Here is an 18875-nt window from a genome sequence, read left to right as displayed (position 1 = left end):
AGCCAGAAGATAAAGTTGGTAACTTTTTTACAATACACTTCTGTCCAGAAACATTCTTTGTAATACAAAGATATTCCATATTCATTTCATCTATCGTCTCAACATGATACCCATTTCGGCGGATATCTATAAAACTCAATAAGTTTCTTCGGGACTTGGAGGAGAACAATGCATTGTCTATAATAAGTTTTGTTCCCATAGACAGAAATATAGTGGCTCTTCCGGAGCCTTCAATCAAACTTATATTACCAGAAATTGTTAAAACATTTACTTTTTCCTTATGCAAATAAGAAAAGTATTTCTGATTTTTGGATATGGCATAAGTTATTCCACTATCAATTACACAAATATCTTCATGATTGGTCTTTGATCCAAACATAATTTGAGGATTATCCATATTCTTCAAAATGACATAAATAAAATAAATATGATAGTAAACATCATTATTAAAGCATAACTTTTTATTTATGTACAACAATTACACAACCATACTATCTACTACAAACAACAAAAATTATAAAAATTTACATGTCTACAGATTAATCACCGATCACATGACTTGTTTCTCTTTCCGGGAGTACAAAGTAATCAGCTACATCCAAATGCATGAAGTCTAAATTATCTTCAGAAATAAAATTTGCTTCGGCATTTTTCTCTGTCTTCTTCAGGGAGGCTTAATAAAGCTCAACCATGTGCTTTGGCGTATGACAGGTATGTGACCAGTGCCCTTTTCCTCCACATCTATAGCATACATTTTCTGCCTTTGTTGCTTGCACCACTTCATGCTTTTGTTCCTTCCTTTTCCACTGCCGGTAGGGAGGAGGGTTCTTTGGTACATTATTATTATCATGATTAGAGTTTCTTCCCCACGGCCATGACCACGACTGGGGCCACGACCTCTTCCACGCTTAACTTGGTAGAAGTTCGTCTCATTCACTTCAGGGAATGGACAAAAACCAGTAGGTTGGCTTTCATGGTTTTTCATTAATATCCCGTTATGTTGCTCGGCTACAAGAAGATGTGAGATAAGTTCAGAATACTTTTTGAATCATATCTCTCGATATTGCTGCTGCAGGAGCATATTCGAGGCATGAAAAATGGTGAAAGTTTTCTCCAACATATCATGATCAGTAATATTATCACCACATAATTTGAATTGGGAAATAATTCTGAACATAGCATAATTATACTCACTGATAGATTTAAAATCGTGTAGCCTTAGATGAGTCCAATCATAATGTGCTTGTGGAAAAAAGATCATCTTCAAGTGGTCATATGTATCTTTCAAATTATTCCACAGTATGACTAGATCTTTAATAGTGAGATATTCCATTTTCAAATCTTCATCAAGGTGATGGCGTAAGAATATCATTGCTTTGGCGCGATCTTGGTTTGATGCTTGATTTTTGTCCTTGATGGTGTCTGCCAGACTCATCGATTCAAGATGAATTTTAGCATCAAGCACCCAAGACATGTAGTTTTTGCCTGATATATCCAGGGCTACTAATTCAAGTTTAGAAAGATTTGACATTATTTAGAAGAAAAAAAAGTTTGTACCTCTAATATTTTTAAAGTATTTGCTCGAGATGGCAGAATCTCGTGTTGATAACGTGTTATAAAATAAAGATTGTAAAGTAAAGATAAGTATAGAAAGAAAGTGATATATTATTCAAATTTCAAACTTATGTACATAATAAACTGAAATCTCCTCTTATAGAAGAAAGAAAGTTGTTGTGTAAGCTGCTTGTAAGTTGCTACTGTACCAGATATAGATAATCTTCTACCGGGGATAATATTTATCCATAATGGAGTACCGAAAGGATAAGCTCATTGTACCAGATATAGATATTCTTTTACTGGGTGTGATGTCTATTCATAACGGAATATTGAAAGGATAAGCTCATTATACCAGATATAGATAATCTTCTTCTGGGGGTGATGTTTATCCATAATGGAGTAACGAAAGGATAAGCTCATTGTACCAGATATAGATAATCTTCTACCGGAGGTGATGTTTATCCATAACGGAGTACCGAAAGGATAAGTTTCTTCAGGAGGCTTATTTCCAATAGAGTACTAAATAGATAAACATATTTACGGCGGAGTCTCATATAGATAAGTTTCTTCAGGAAACTTATTTACAATGGAGTACTAAATGAACATCCATAATATAATATATTTATAACAAATATTAAAATTTGACAAAAATATGAGATTATTCGATTTTATGTTTGGTTAGATATTTCGGTATAAGAAATTGCGAGAATAGTTATACCACAATCTTAATTATATTTTTATTCTACATTCAATGTGGGATAATAATTTGGGAATTAGCTATCCTAGGATAAAATAATCAGATGACCAAAATATCCTTCTCCAAAGCGCTTATTCCAAAATCTTTTAAGAAGACTAAGGTTAAAGTTGAAAATAAATCCAAGTTTATATATGAAAAAATCAAACACGTTGTTTATATTAAACGCCATATATTAAATTTTAATTCAATGAACCTAATATTTATCAATTGAAAGTATGTCTAATAAATATTTTCGTTATTATTTAATCTCTTTATTATAAATTTGGCATTATAGTCCCATTATAACTTTTTGCGAACTAAAAAGACCCCTTAGGGTTGTATAAATCTTTTCTTATAAAGGAGAGGATTGGCGCTCAAAACAATTAGACAATAGGGAAAAATTAATTGGAGTTAAGTTGGTAAAAATACAAACTTGAAACAATAAGGATAAGATAGTAGAAGATAAATTTTAAAAGAATTTTTTTTATTTTTTTTATTTATTCCAATAAATGACAACTCTCGATGTTTTTTTAATGTTTCTAAGTTAGTTATTGTAAAATATTAACTCATTATTAGTTATTTTTAGATTGTACACTATAATTATTAATTTTTCTTGAGCTATAGGGACAACCTCTTCATTGCAAAATCTCTAAAGAGATTTAAAAAAAATTAAATAGATTTTATTTGACAAATCTTTAAAGAATCTTGATAATAATATTTATACATTACTTGCTTGTTTTTAGTATTAGGTCACAGAAATAATAACAAATTTCATAAAATATTCCCACATAAGTCTTAAGAATAAGAATAAAGCATTTAAGGATTTTTATATAGATAGATTTCTTTATTTATTGAGTTAGCTAAATGGGATCAATATTCATCTATTATTTATGTAATTTTAAAAAAAATATTTATTCATTGATATGGGGTACATAGTATTAAATAATTGGTTCAACGGTATCACACAAAGATCAGTCTCTAGCTGCAAATTCGGCTTAATCTATGTGCTTGGTCATTTTCACTTGCTCTTTCTTATAGCTTACTTTTTTACATAGAAAAGATTGAGCCTCTAAAACTTACAAACCACAAGATAAGTATGGTAGAACTAGATGGATGCACAAATATATAAAATTAAAAATGATCTTATGTGACACAAGGTGCAAGTAGCACACAAAAGATAAAATGAGAAGTGACAAGAAAAGATTGATCATGTGTGAACATCTATATGCACCAATCTATGATGTGATATATGATGATTGAATATGCTAAAACGATTTACAAGGTTCAGTTACATGAGTTTAAGCCAATAGAACTTGCTACTAAATGTGTTAATCGGGTCGGACCGCCCTACTAACAACCCGGTTCGATCCGGTTCACGGGCCTTTTTTGGCTACCGGTGCACTGGAACCTGGCTAGCCCGGTAACCCCTTCAAGGGTTTTAACCGAGCCTGGTTTAAGTTATAATTTTTTTTTTAAAATTCTCACCGTTGCCGGCTATCAAAATAAAATAAAAATTTGCACTTTTAGCCCATTCACCCCTACTAAAATAGCACATTCACCCCTAATAATTGATAAATTATATTTTTAGCCTTTTAAAAACTATAAATACCCCCCTCTTTTTTATTTTTTCTCACAACTTGCTCTCTTCTTCTACTCTAGTTCTCTCTCAATTCCCTCTTGATTATTGAATTGCTTATTGCTCCCAAATTCTCAATTAATTAATATTTCAAATTTTATCAATTATTTACGATAGTCACTATAAAATTATCAAGTGATATGTGGTTACCGTTTTTATTAAGTTCAAGTTAAATCATGCCTCGTGCTTCTAGAGTGCGCTCACATGTTTGGGAACACTTTGACGTGGTAGAAGAAAATAAAAAAATTTACAAAGTAGAGTGCAAAAACTATGGCCGAATCTTTAATGTTCGTCGAAAGTGGGAGGGCACAGCTGGTTTAAGGAGGCATATCAAGGGTTGTCTTGAGCGTCCTACAGAAATTCGTATTTAAGTTGATTTTAGACAATTTGTGTTATTTTGAATTTGTTAGACTTATTTAAGCTTAATGTGTTAGTTTTATTAGACAAGTTAATTTGAAGTATTATTATGCAATAAAAATATGAAATGAAAGCCTTTGAAGTTTGATCCTTACATATTGATCATATTAAATAATTTTATGTAGCCACTTGATTTCAATTTTAAAATTCAAATTTCAAACTTTAAACTTTAAAAGTTTAATTTTATGCTTTACAATACTTATTTTATTATTTAAGAGTTTGCAAACACTTAAGTATCAATTACATTGAACAAGAAAACATAATACACTTAAAAAAATATTAATCTGGTCTGATCTAGACCTGATAAGCCCGAACCCAGACAGATCCAACAAAACCCGGAATATCCCAGCCCACTAACCAGCCCGCCCCATTTGTTGCCTAACTACCCCTTAATACACAGCATTACAAGGTGCTGGAGATAAAGTAAATAACTTAAATAGAATTAAAAATCTAGTAATTTCAGTAGTTTGAACGGGGAAGTGAAAAACTTCTCCTAATTGACCATTATCGAACAGCCCAGACTGCAGTAAACTGACAATTACAAGCACTAAACATATACAAAGACTATCAACATGGAAAACTTTCAGAAACCTAAGCGGCATAATCCTTGTCATAGTATTTGTCTTCAGGATAATAAATAGCAATAACTGTATTTCCTCCAAATTTCCTGCCACCAAGCGCAGCCTTTGCATTGCTACAACCAGTAATGTCCGAGTACTCGAGAAATACCTGCAATTTGGAACACAAAACCCATGTGAAACAAATGAAATTCAAGATCGACAGTCTCTTATCACTGCAGTTGGTTATCCTCGACAATTGCTCTCATGGCTAACACACCCATATCTGGTGAACTTTCAAGATATCCCATATCGGTAGAGTTATCCTCGACGATAATGCTACATTGTGTGTGCTTAATGTGGATTAAATAATGAGTCTTCTCCGTGCAGCAAAAAACACAAACACATACTTTCAACATTTTCAGAGTCTACACTACCTTCATTTACCAATATCTGTAGGAGAGAAGAAGAAAGAAAGCCTACAACTTGCGTATGCATCATTTTCTCCTTCACAAATTGAGTAGCGTAGAAATTCTATAATGATTATCTCAGATCTAGAACCAAACAAGTACAGAAGAAAAGAAGGGACGACTGCAAGTAACAGAACACCTTATTTTCCCATTTTCAACCAGGAAATAACCATGGGCTTTTCTGCTTTTCATGGCAGCAAACTTGTACAGGTTTTATTGCTCAGTTGTACAACAATATGAAGTATTTGTAGAGCACAAAACAAAGACAAATGCTCGAAATAACATTGAGTCAATTCCTAAAGCTTGGACACAAAAATGACAACATTATTACCTTCCCATGACCTTCGATAATTTGATGATCAGGTTCTGGCCGAGGTATAACAACATCAATCAAGTCACCTATAATTCAGACAAACAAAATCCTTTAATGATTCAGCAATACTTGATCCTACAAATTGAAGGGCACACATGAGAGGGAAAACTCAAGATAATAAAAATACAATACATTAGGAATTTTAATTAATTGAATCTTTTACGAATCTTTTATCATCCATTCAAAGAAGTTTTAATAGCAAGAACTTCTCATAGAACAGAAGTTCTCTTCTTCTTCTTTTTTATTTTTTTGAAGTGGCAATAATTGTATTCATAAACAGCACAAAGGTAGTGCTGGGTTTTCTGTACAAATGAGCAAAACAACCAAAAATATAGCCCTCTTCTGGTATGGATATCTTTTTCTTCTAATTTCTTCTTCATTCAAATCTTCAAATTTCTTCTTTATTCAATTATATATGGAGGTAAGGCATCAACCATCATACGATAACTTTTTTGTTGTTCCAAGGTATCAAAAAGAAGAGTCCACAGGCAAGCAACTCCCTGTGTACTGTTGCAGTTATTTAAAATTGCCCATAATTAATCAATCTGAAAGTGGCTCCTGTTCAATCATCTTTTCTGAATAGAAGCATTTTCTATGTGAATACGGCAAACAGATTGAAACATAAACAACATATTCTTATAAATAAATAAAAAGAGAACAAAAGATATGTCAATGAATGAGAAGCTGTAGTCACCAAATTTTCGGCCTTCTTCTTTCATGTCTTCCAAAATTTCTCCATACTCTACGTCATCAAACAATTCTTGAGGGGTAATTACCTTCAATACATACAGAGGAAGATAACCTATCAGAATTACTTCGATATTTTTATCATTACCTTTAAATATAAGTTATATAACGAATATCCTTATCTCTAAGACGTGTAAATACCTCAGTTAAGCATAACACCTTGGTTGGAATTTCAGCAGTCATAACAGTCCCTATCTCAGTACCAGGAATAGTCATACCACCAGCTTCAAAAGCCATTTTCTGCAAGCAAGCAGCATAGTCCTTGAGCGATCAGAAGTCGAGAAAAATGCTCACTCTGTCCCGATCACTTATTTGACCAATTTTAAGAGTTAGATTGGATCAGTTTTATTTATTAGATCGAATTAAAATTTAGACATTCAGAAATTTCACCAGAAGCTCTACAAATCTCAATTTGCTGATATCAAAATATTAGTCAAAGTTCACGAGCTCAAAACTCGGGAAGTTAAAAAGGTTGAAGCATTTGGGTCAGAGGAGTATTTAGACTAAAAGGGCAGCGCGGTGCACAAAGCATCCCGCATTCACACAGGGTCCGGGGGAAGGACCGCACGCCAAGGGGTGTGGTGTAGATAGCCTATCCTAATGGCTGCTTCCACGGCTCGACCCCGTGACCTATAGGTCACACGGAGACAACTTTACAGATGCTCCAAGGCTCAGAAGAGTATTAAGAATAATAAGTTAATACTGTAGATAACATTCAACCTGCATAGCTATATGTTGCCTTGCCTGAGCTAATATACACTCCTGTTCAGATTTCACCTGCCCGCTGCTGTTAAACATGATTGGAAAAAGTCATATAAAAGAAAATAATAAAATTACCATCGAGCGGTTAAATATAGAATAGCCCTTTCCTTACTGCAAGTGCGGTTCCAGCAACAAAACATGAAAGACATGCCATGAATTCCCAGTCCCCTTCAACAAAATAACATATGGAAGGCATAGACCATGTACGGAGGGAAGTTAATCATCATTCAAAAGTAAAATTTTCTGCTTGAACATAAGTCAAGCCCAAGGCAGTTTACAAATTCTACTTTTTGAGCCAACGAAGCAAGCATGCAAGACACTTGTTTCTGAAAGCACATGACTGATTACTGAACAATTCAACCTACTCAGTACTCTGACTGTGAACTATCAGTAGCTACACTGTTCCCAAGGACTAACAAAATCGAAATTACAAAATTCTCAGACTATCTAAATGGGTAGAAACCACACGTTTCTTGGGTCGCATAATGTACTTCTGCATATCTTCTCAGAGGAAGGTCATCTCTTATACATGAACCTCGAAAACATAATCTGTTAATATACAATGTAGATCTGGATGATGACACCAAATGTAAACAATCAGAAGAGTTCAGTTTAGAAAATTTAATCTGTTATCATAATGGTGAGAACATGCTTTTGATACTAAACAGAATTAGATGTACGACAAAGAAGTCATGACGAACCCATCCCACTAAAACACAAACACAGAAGAGATGCAGGAATTAGAAAAAATTCCAAAAGAAATATTGCATGCCTCACAAATTTCCAGTCTTCAGTCACTGGATTTCATAAACGCTGGATAAAAACATACCTAGAGTTAGCACGTCGAACCGTCAATGTCTTGTCACCCATCTTTAAGCCGTTTAACGCAGCACAAGCAATGTCTGTAACTAATGGATCCTGAAGCAAGTAATAGTTGGTTACTACCCAATATAAGGTAAAACCTTCTTCAGCATTATCAAGAAGCAATGGGGATTTCATCCAAAGGAGGTGAAAAGACGAGACGTAGAAGAAACAGAGGAGGACAATTCAGTGTGGACTCGGTGAAACATCTGCAAATTTGGTATATTTGTTAGCATTTCACTTAACTGGCATGAGGATGAAACCTTATCCCTGCTTATCAAAATAGGAAGATGCTGGACGGAGAGAGAAGTGCTGGCAAGGAGAATTATTGCTGGCAAGGAGAATTACAAAATTCTACCTATGCTTGGAAATCTAAATACATCGGGAGGACTTCATTTGTAACTAACGAGATTGACAACTTCAGTGAACTATTGACAGAGGGTTAAGAGAATAATCAGCATAGGAACAATGGAGAGATATTAGGTAAATTATCTGCAAACAGCTAATATGCTGCAGTGAAGAAGCTGAGTTGGGCTGTAGGATCAGCACAGGTATCTATGAGAGCCCATAATGTGGAACTGAAATGGAGGCAGCTGTGGAGGAAGTAATACTGACGATTGAGAAACTGAGTATATCGCATTAGCTGATAAGCAGGAGAAGTTTGCTGGTGGGAAATTGTTTCTTAAGATAATTCACTTGGGCTAAATGGACTTAGGGAAGTAGGAAGAAGTGAAAAATCCATATAGAGACGAACAGGATTCAAGGTTATTTCTTTATTGTATGTCTAGATAAAGTAGGTGATCCAGTATTAGGTTGATTTTTAGTGGTCCTCTGTGCTCCCTTGTCATATATCGACAATGTTTGGTGCAGTATTAAGCAATTGCTTTGAAGTATCAACAACAAAAAAACAAATTTGAGCCTGAAAGGGGACCCAAGACATCGATCAGCAAGCTCTCGATCTCAAACCATAGGATCAAGTAACTGAGAGAAAAGAGTATGCAATCCTGCTACTACAAGAACAAAAAATGGATCCTGAAATGCACATAAACTATAAAGCCAAGACTTCAATATAGCAAACATTCAGTGTAAACTGTAAAGGGCATGGGATTACATTAATTGAAGGATAACGAGTAAAATATCAATTTATGGAATGATAATTATTAAACAAAAAAAATGAAGATCCACAGAAGGAAAACAGCTAATTGATCGGCTCGAAAAAGGAATTTGGAAAGGGAACGAGATGGAAGTCATGGAACATTTTCTACATCCCAAAAGTATAAGGCAAGAATAAACTTAGATATCAGCTTAATTACCTGATATGTGCAGAAACCATAACCTTTAGAGTTTCCTGTCTCTCTATCCTTCACCACCTCAAATCTGCGCAAAGGTCTACAATAGAAAAATTCAATACATCAGAGCTCCAGACATAATATTCTGAAACTTAGTGACAATAGCCATCTAATAAGATTTTTGTACCCAAAAGACTCCAGTAGTTCTTTTATCTGCACTTCAGTAAAGAGGTATGGCAATCCACCAACAAAAATACGATCAGGTTCCTCCGCGTCCCCAGTTGCTCTGGCAAATGATGAGAAACATATGCACATGAAGACAAACAATAAGGATACAGCTGTGCAGGCTAAGAAAGAAATAAAGAGGAGAAAATACATATCATAATTTGTTAGAGCAGAGATCATACACAAAAATAGCCGCCCAAAAGAGAAGGCAACAAAGCATTGTAACTGTTACACTAACAGGCGGAGGAGAATGTAAGCACCACCAATTTTCTCAGTGTAAACGTGCTTGACATGCATATGTACATTCTCATCTCCAATCCACTTCTCAACCCCCCCCCCCCCCCCCAACCAAAAAAAGGGACAGGAAAACAGAAATTAAAAACTAACAGGGAACAGTTTTAAAAATTAAGGTTACATATTTTGTTCATTGTTTTGAAATAAGATACTCCTATCCAGTAGGAGCATCTCATGATATGTGCACATGAAACCAGTCCAAACATCTAAATTCTCCAAATTCACCTGGCTTTCACCAATCAAGAAGAGGTTCAACACACTGAATTACTCTCCAAAATATACTGGTACGCTCATTAATTACAAGGAAAATGCTTCAAGTTAAGTCTCATTTTCCACAAAGAGGTATCACCTTTTATACAGTCTATTTATCCATGTATTTTTTTAAAAATCACACTTGTACTTTCCATGTACATACGTACCTTTTCCTGATGTCTACAATAGCAATTTATCTTTAAAGTTCATTGAAAAAAAATTGCGGGACACAAAATACAAAATCTAGATTTAGAGATTCCCAACACAGAGGATCCATATGACCGTTTGGAATTAAACTGAAGAAATTGACTGATTGGGAAAATACAAAATCCCAGATAGGGACATCTCAATCTATACAAATCAGACCGAGATTACATATTTGAAATGTCTCATGCCAACCAATAACAACTACTACGCCTAAACTCAAGCTATTTAAGGTCGGCTATATGAATCTTCACCGACCATGAGACCCATATAGTAATAAATATAATAATAATGATAATAAATAATAATAATAATAATAATAATAATAATAATAATAATAATAATAATAACAATAATAATGATAATAATAATAACAATAATAATGATAATGATAATGATAATGATAACAAAGTTCTCTATATTTTCCACTGGCATATAAATCACTATAAGAAACCTAAAAAACTAATGTGAACATACTAATGTGACTAAGGCATAGTCCCAGCTAATAGGTATCACCTATTATAGGTCTTTTTCCTCCATTATACTCTACCTTTAGGCTAGGTTTCCATGGACTCCAAATGATTTTAGGTGTTTCGAGACTACTTCCTTCATGATTTTAGGGCTACCTCGTCCCCTTTCAACACCTTCACTCACCATGGTTTTGCATGTGCATCTAAAGTTAGACACAGACACAACACATGACCAAACCATCTCAAGCGCCCTTGCCTCATTTGATTCTCGATGTGTGCTAATTGCACCTTCTGCCGAATGTGGTCATTTCTAATCTTGTATGACCGCACATCCATCTTAGCAAGCACATCTCAGCAACACTCATCTTGTGGATATGTTGAACTTTGGCTGTCAAACATTCATTCCCGCATAACAATGTAGGTCTTATAATTGGCTTACCTTTCTCATAGCAATCAAGTACTAACAATTTCCAGAGCAATTTAGGACAGAGGCACCATTTTCTGCAGCAACAACAGTAAAGGAAAATAGACAGCGAGTTCAACTTACCCAGGCATAAGCCCAGCAGCAGTTAAGTTAAGGTGAGGGCTTGGATGACCAGGACCAAGTGCAGCAGCCAAAGAAGGATTGTAATCAGTAGGCCTTCGAACCCTGACAGAAACACCCTGTTTACAGTAAAGCATAAAGAATAACAAATAGTTAAACCAACAAAATTCACCTGGCAAAACAAAGAATTAAAGGCATGGGTAGCAAACCAAGAAGAATAGTATTAATTTATACATGTCATTGTCAGTGGGGAAGAATATTTCGAAGATCTGACTTTCATTTGTCTGCAGAGGATATGTTCAGTGGAACAAGTACTATTATTATGGAGAGCTAATGCCGACAAGAAGATTATAAACTTCCTTTAAAGCCAATAGGTGTCTTCTAAACTATTTCACTTGAACATCCATGCAGAACAAACATCCATGCAGAACATTTATGAAGATCCCCGAATTATTGAGCACTATAGGGATAGATGGATATGGCAGATACGGTTCTATTCATGAAGAATCAGGTGGACTGCTTTTCTATCTCATGTATTATAATAGAAATCCACACACACAAAACAAAAAATAAGAAGAAAGAGGAAAAGCAATAAAGAGTGAATCATTTTTTCAGTTAATAAGTTAGAACAAATCTTTACAACCATAGATATAAATTATCTCAAGCCCCTTGGGTTCTCATTTCTCTTTCTTCACCTATCAAAACCATTAAGCATCTTAGATTACCCTCAATAAGAAGATTTATGAAGATCCTCGAATTATTGAGCACTATAGGAAATAGAAGAATCTCATTATACAGAATCACAGGTACGGTTCTATTCATGAAGAACCAGGAGGAAGGCTTCCATCTCATGTATGATAACAGAACCCCCACTCACAACAAAAAATAAGAAGAGAGAAGAAGAACAATAAAAATTGAATCCTTTATTTTTTTTCAATTAATATGTATTACGTATATTTCCAGCCATAAGACATAAAAATAAAATTAAGTCCTGAAGGTTTTCGTTGCTCTTTCTTTACGCTCCTGCAGTCCAGCCACCTAACTCTTTCAACCCAAATTAAAAATATATAAAACGAGTAGAACTTTAAGACACTTCTCATTGAGCCAAAAGAGAGATTAGAATACATGAATCCCCAAAATTAACACTCCATAGAGAAAGAAAAGGCTATAGTTATACATGCCTCAAAAACAACTCCATCTAATGCCATTGCATTACTGGCTTCTTCAACTGTTCTCATCTCCACAAATGCAAACTTCTTTTCATGATTAATGTACACATTGACAACTGCATCGCCTGAAATTCAGGAATAGGTTATACTCACAAGGGGTGTGACAGTGGAAATGTATAAAAGTATACGTTTGAAATTTGAACGCACCTGGACCAGCAGAATTTCCACCAACTGCACTCATAACATGACTAAAAAATGCCGAGATTGTCTGTTTCAGATGCAGCAAAAGAAGAAAAAATAAGAAATCTGAAGTGAAGCAAAACTCGATCCGACAAAAGTCCTAAAATAAGATACTACCATAAAATAAATTTTTCTTACATGGGACACCATATTTGAGGCGTGGAGCTCTCTATTTCAACTCACTCTTACGAGTACAGGACAGGGACATATTTGGCCTCGTTATAGTCTTATAATTGAGTTAGAATGTCAGTTTGTTTAAAGGCGGAATTCTAGCCGAGGGTCTATCGGAAACCTCTATGCCCTTCCAGAGGTAGGGGTAAGGTTGCGTACATCTTACCCTCTCCAGACCCCACTTGTGGGAAACTATTGGGTTTGTTATTGTTTTTTTTTTTGGGGGGGGGGGGGGCAAATCTTTCATAAAGAAAGAAGACAACATTAATGGATGCATTCACACAGGCTATGCCCTCAATAAATCAGTCAGCTACAACTCAATTCCAAATTAGCAGCCCTTTTATCATAAAGCCATATTCAATCTTAAAACCGATGTTATATAATTCAGTCTGTACAGTGTGCAAGCTTGAAATCTAAAAAAGAAAGAAGGTAAAGTATAGCATCCGCCATTAAGTCATGACAACCATATTTCAAAGAGAAGCCAGGACCCTAGGTACAATGTGGATGAAAGATGACGGAAATGGACCATTAAACCAATATTTGCCTTACCTGTTCATTAGCCAGTGGTGGGAGGCCACCAACATAGACGCGTCGTGCATGTCTTGTAGCCTATGAGCAAAATAGGGAAAAGGTGAAATACTTGTTGTAAATACAGAAGAGGATGGAGCTTCAGCAAAACATATTTACTTGCTGACTCATGGCTTGAACTGGCAAGAAAGGGAAAGAACCCAACTGATTAATCTGTTGAACACGCCTTAGTCAGAGAAATAACTAAATGGATCTATAGGGAAAACTTACATCTAAGTAAGCAAAAAATAAATACAAACAAAAAATAAATCCTACAAATTAAATTAGTGGTACCTGAATTGTATCAGTTGGATATACGTTTTTTAACATTCCAGGAATTGATTGAGGGGCATTGGAAGAACCCAGAATTTGCTCTACATAACAAGGAATAAGTAAAAAGAGAAGCGAAAGTGATGAAAATCAAAATGTAAAATCTGACAAATTATGCAGCCGACAGACAACAGATTTAAATGCTGAATTCAACAGATTACATAAAACATTTTTTAGAAAACATTTTAGCTTTTGAGTCAAAGGGATCATGGTAGTAGTTATTCACCAGAGAGCATAAAAGGAAAAGCACCTATCCCTTACCTATATATTGTATACCATTCAGACAATAAAACAAGAATTATATTCCACCACTGCAGGTTCCTGGATAACAATTGCGAGCCTACCAAATTACAACAGTTGCTGTTGATGATGGAAAAGTTCCAGCTAACCGAAGCACTGATTCCTCCTTGAATTAAATCTACAGCCCTCACGCCCATGAGTAGCATGGTGGGACATAAAGTCCAATATTGCCTTCTTAGCCATATGTAACAAAATCACAAACAAAGAACCAACACAACAGCAAACAACACAACAATGATTCTCAGTTCCAAGTAGAAATTATCAGCACGAAAACAAATTAAAGCTTATCATATTGAACATAACCATAAATCTCTAAATGTAGACTGACATCATTTTAGGTAGGAGAGAGCTATAATTATCTGTGCAATTTAAGTTCTAAATGCTAACCTTCCCCACTAGAAAAAGCTGTTGCTACTGATGGAGCCATATCAAAGCCACTTGTCCGCTTGCTGTCAAAAAGGAAAACATAGTTTATGGCACTCTTCAATTTTATGGATGCCTTGAAGAGAACAAAAGAGTGAATCAAGACTTTCTCTATGATTTTGAGTAAAATATATTCATGTTTTAAAAGAACGAGAACAAAAGAACCCCTCGTGGAAAATGAAATAGAGCATTGAGAAAGACATATGAATCATCCAAAGATAAACAAATATTTGCAAAAATTTAAAGTAAAACCACATGATAATGAGACTAATTGAAATCTTGCAGTAATTTGATTTTAAAAAAATATCAAACCATAAGTACAATATATTATGGAGTTATTAACGTGGAATCGGTGGAAATTCATATTATTAACAAAAATTATAAGGGAACCTCTTTGGAGGTAAAGGAGAATTTGATCTTGATCTAGCTTTCCCATAAGAACGATCCTTTGACCTTGAACGGGATCTACGTGTCTCACCCTTTTCTCTACCTTCACGATGTTGGCGCCTATAAAATCACAATAGTGAAGAAATGACCAAATAACAAAATAACGATCTATCCAAGATACTACTTTTAATTCGTAAACAACAGTCATGCAAGCCATATATATGATTCATCATCAAGCAAAAAGTTACAGGTACAATTTGGCTTTGCGTTTCTCTTTAATCCTTTAGTACAAAGAGAGATCAGAATCAGTAAGCATTTTCCTTTTTCTTTCTTTTGGCACTTTACCCTAGCTGTCCAATTGTGGAATTGTTTTAAGCACATTTTGGGGGTAAAGTATGTGATGCCAAAGACTGTCAAAGAACTTGTTGGGTGTTGGAGCGGATTGTAGAGAGCCATTCCAGCTTCTGTGTGTCTGGTGGTATGAAAAGAAGGAATCAAAGATGTTTCAAAGGCAGAGCTACAGCTGTTTATGTCTTGAAAGTAGATGCTTAGTTCGTAACTCTTTAGCTTTTCAGTGAATTTATAATATGCATGCGAAGAGGACATTGTATAGATTCCATTAGCTTGTTAAAAAGTTGAAAGATTTTGAAATTAATACATCCTATTGTAGCGTCCATAACTACCTTACTGATAGTTTTGCTCATTGATGAACTTTTTACTTATCAAAAGAGTTAAAAAAAAAAAAACGAACCAAATTATTTTTTTTTTTTTGGTGGTGAAACCAAACAAAGAATTATCTTGTCTAATGCCAACATTACAGCTGTACAAGGACGTCCAACTGAGAGCCCATTGGATTGCCTTGATTTTCCTGAAACCAACTGATTCCAGAAGCACTATATAGGTTAATTGTTTGTTTCCAAAAACAACAGATCCTATGAGTTAGCTAATACCTCTAACTATTCTTCCCATTGCATGCATCTATAACTTTTCAAAATTTAATAGAGCAGAATGCACCATGACGGAAGTATGACATAACAACTCAAATGAACAGACTTTATTCCTAAAAAAGAACCAGTAAGCGAATGGAAAGATCTCAAAGCTTATGCGTACAAACATTCTTTCTAAAATGACCTGTCAAATTTATGATTCCTGGAATGGCTGTAATCATCATTGTCATCATTTCTTCTGTAGCCCCTACTGCTTTTATCCTTGTATTCCCCACGATGACGGTCTTGATCTCTGGAATATTTATCCCTCAATCTATCGTGCCGAGACCCATTAGATTGGCTCTGCAAAAGTTCAATTAGACAATATTCTGAAATTAGCCCAAAGCAACAAGCAGCGAAATATATGCTTAAAGAGTTCACGGGATCACATATAGACTAAAATGGTTTTACTGATCAAATTTTGGCAATCAAAAGCTTCCCCCCTAGGGGATGAACAAGAAAAAAGACAGCTTACTTTCTGTGTGAGGGCTTGAAATTCAATCAAATTATATGAATATAACAAGCATTTTTCGGTGATTAAACATCATTATTCCGTTGAACTTCTGAACTATGCCATTTCAAGCTTCATAATACTTGAGTGATATCCAACAGCATTCTAAATGGTTCCAACATATGTTTAGCCAAGTACTTTAATTGCCATACTAGAGAACCAGTATGGAACTGTTACATGCACAGGGATTAAGATTTTTACCTCTCTTTTTTTTTAATTATCTTAAACTGTAGCCCCCGGGTCAAGTTACGCCACCTCAACTAATCCATCGAGTACCTCCTACTTCCCACCAGCACATATACCGGGTAACTCTTTACACCAAGGCATAGACAGATTGACAGGAAATAACCAAACTTTTTTAGTCAACTTTGGTCTCCCATGGTTCATTCCAACTTCAAGGCCACACCCTTCAGTGCTACTTTCTACTTTTGCTAGAAACAGGAAAGCATAAAACTAATGGGCTCATACCTTTTTGCTTTTTCATTCTTGAAAGTTCTTAAAATGATAATTTCAAACAACTTGGGATTGCATTTTCCCTTTAGCCACAACCATGAGGTAAAAATTCAGCCAGTGCGACAAAGTAATTACAATAGTCCTGTTCACACGAACTGTGTCTCATCCTACTAATTTGGTTACAAATTCAAATTTATCTCATTTGTTGTTTCTCTAAGATTATCTCCAAAATACCTTAAAATGGCCTCGTGGAGCTTCAAGTTTTATTCAACTAATTGCTCCTTGCAATTAAAAATTTCAATCCTTTTATCTCTGATTAAATTGCTTCAGCTCACATCCGAAATTACAGTCCATTAGAAATTTGTTTATACATCCGATGTCACTTCGTTAAATAAATTAGTACAGTTTCTTAATTTTAAAAAGCTTGAATCAAATTAGTCGAGCTAATTTAGAGCAATTTGAGCCGATTAATCCTATGGCCAGCAAAAATTAAGAGAAAAAATGAACCTCGTGATGATGCGGCTTTCGATCTTTGTAAGAATACGGAGACGATCTTCTGCGATCATCATTTTTGCTCTCATAACGAGGCATAATCGTTAGTTTTGAATCTTTGATCACCAAACCCTATCCCTAGTTCTTTGATTTTGTTGGAGAAGAGAATTGAAGAGAAGTTACAATTGTTACGATTCTGATTTTGAACTTCGGGTATAAATGTACTCCATCTAGTGGGCCGATTCCTCTCAAGGTTCATGGGCTAAATGTACTCCACTTTGTGGGCTGAATTTCCCTCGAGGTTCCCGGGATAACTGCCAAAAACTAACTTATTTAGCCGTCCATCTAACTGTTTAAATTAAAAATAATCAAATGATAATATATATATATATATATATAGAAAATAGTAAACAATAATTATGTAGTATATTCGATTTAGTTATCGGTACCTCTTTCATATTCTCTGTTGCTATCTTCGATTTAGTTTTTTAATTATTGTCTTGCTATTACTTGCTATCAAGGCTTCTTTCACCTTTTTTAGCCGAGGTTCTATCGAAAACAGTCTCTATGTCCTTCCAGGGTAGGGGTAAGGCTGCGTACATCCTACCCTTCCCAGACCCCACTTGTGGGATTATATTGGGTGGTTGTTGTTGTTGCTGTATTCGCCTCTAATTCGAGAAATTCCTAAAATTAATGTCAAGGCACGTAATGTATAGGGAAAAATACAAGCGTGACATGTGGCCGATTAAAGGAAGGACACGTGGAACACAAGATGGGGATGGCCACCGAACATAGCTATTTCGCTTGTCACCGGAAGGAATAACGATCATAAAAGGAGTATTAAATGCTTTGCGCCCGATAATATTTAATACATAATATTTTGCAGCATTAAGGATGATGACCCGTTACAATGAATTTGGCATTTATGTCTAACGTTACATCTTCATCAATGGTCCTCATTATTGACATTAAAGAAGGGCATAATCCTAATATTTCCTTCCCTAGACAAAGCTATAAATAGAGAGCTCAGTTATCATTGTAAAATACACGGATTTTCTGGCTAACTTACACTACATTCTATAGAGCATTTTAATAAAATTTTATTTCCTCGCTTTTGATCTCATCATTGTTGCGCCCGAAAACCCTGTTCCCGGATTCATCAACTCTGTCGTTCCATTTACATTTTAACGCTAAGTATTTTATATTTCATCAGTTATTTCATTATCTTTTGGATCAAATTAATTCACTTGTCTAGAAACCACGAACAAATTCAACTGTACCATTTTACGGGTAAACAGTTTGGCGCCCACCGTGGGACCTATACAGTCGTGCGATTAAATTGATCCTTATCTTTTTTGCTAACATGTTTTGATTACTTTGTCCTAGCAAAAAATGGCAGATAACACTATTAATGGCACACGCAACCCCGAAATTCAAGGGGAACAACCTCAT

General features: G+C 35.0%; 1 protein-coding gene across 4 annotated transcripts; it reads right to left on the bottom strand.

Annotated features, from left to right (window-relative positions):
* Nucleotides 1-4759: 4759 nt before the first annotated feature.
* Nucleotides 4760-17629, bottom strand: LOC104102627 (splicing factor U2af large subunit B-like). 4 transcript variants are annotated; one of them, XM_009610388.4, is made up of 18 exons: nt 17439-17629; nt 16113-16270; nt 14985-15101; nt 14559-14620; nt 13836-13915; nt 13662-13715; nt 13524-13583; nt 12771-12831; nt 12576-12688; nt 11398-11513; nt 9593-9691; nt 9430-9505; nt 8085-8173; nt 7214-7277; nt 6635-6733; nt 6441-6522; nt 5705-5772; nt 4760-5075 (listed from the first exon to the last, which is right to left on the bottom strand). In XM_009610388.4, the coding sequence occupies exons 1-18, from the start codon at nt 17520-17522 to the stop codon at nt 4938-4940; spliced, it is 1620 nt and encodes a 539-aa protein (XP_009608683.1). In that variant the 5' UTR covers nt 17523-17629; the 3' UTR covers nt 4760-4937. The 4 variants fall into 4 exon arrangements, with proteins under 4 accessions (XP_009608683.1, XP_009608682.1, XP_070051699.1 ...); XM_009610387.4 differs by having other exon boundaries at nt 7214-7280; nt 17439-17628; XM_070195598.1 differs by lacking the exon at nt 13662-13715 and having other exon boundaries at nt 7214-7280.
* Nucleotides 17630-18875: the final 1246 nt, after the last annotated feature.

The sequence above is a fragment of the Nicotiana tomentosiformis genome, chromosome 2 (assembly GCF_000390325.3).
Source record: "Nicotiana tomentosiformis chromosome 2, ASM39032v3, whole genome shotgun sequence".
In the NCBI taxonomy this organism is placed as follows: domain Eukaryota; kingdom Viridiplantae; phylum Streptophyta; class Magnoliopsida; order Solanales; family Solanaceae; genus Nicotiana; species Nicotiana tomentosiformis.
Note: the sequence above shows the minus strand (reverse complement) of the source record. Positions and strands in the feature narration are given on the sequence as shown.

What these genes read in the sequence shown, in the direction of transcription:
- LOC104102627 (XM_009610387.4), bottom strand. Translation starts at nt 17,522, where the DNA reads ATGCCTCGTTATGAGAGCAAAAATGATGATCGCAGAAGATCGTCTCCG. An exon ending in ATCCAACTGATACAATTCAG is followed by an intron (nt 13,716 to 13,835) that starts GTACCACTAATT and finishes CGTGTTCAACAG; the next exon opens with ATTAATCAGTTGGGTTCTTT. An exon ending in GCTGCTGGGCTTATGCCTGG is followed by an intron (nt 9,692 to 11,397) that starts GTAAGTTGAACT and finishes ATCATTTGCCAG; the next exon opens with AGCAACTGGGGACGCGGAGG.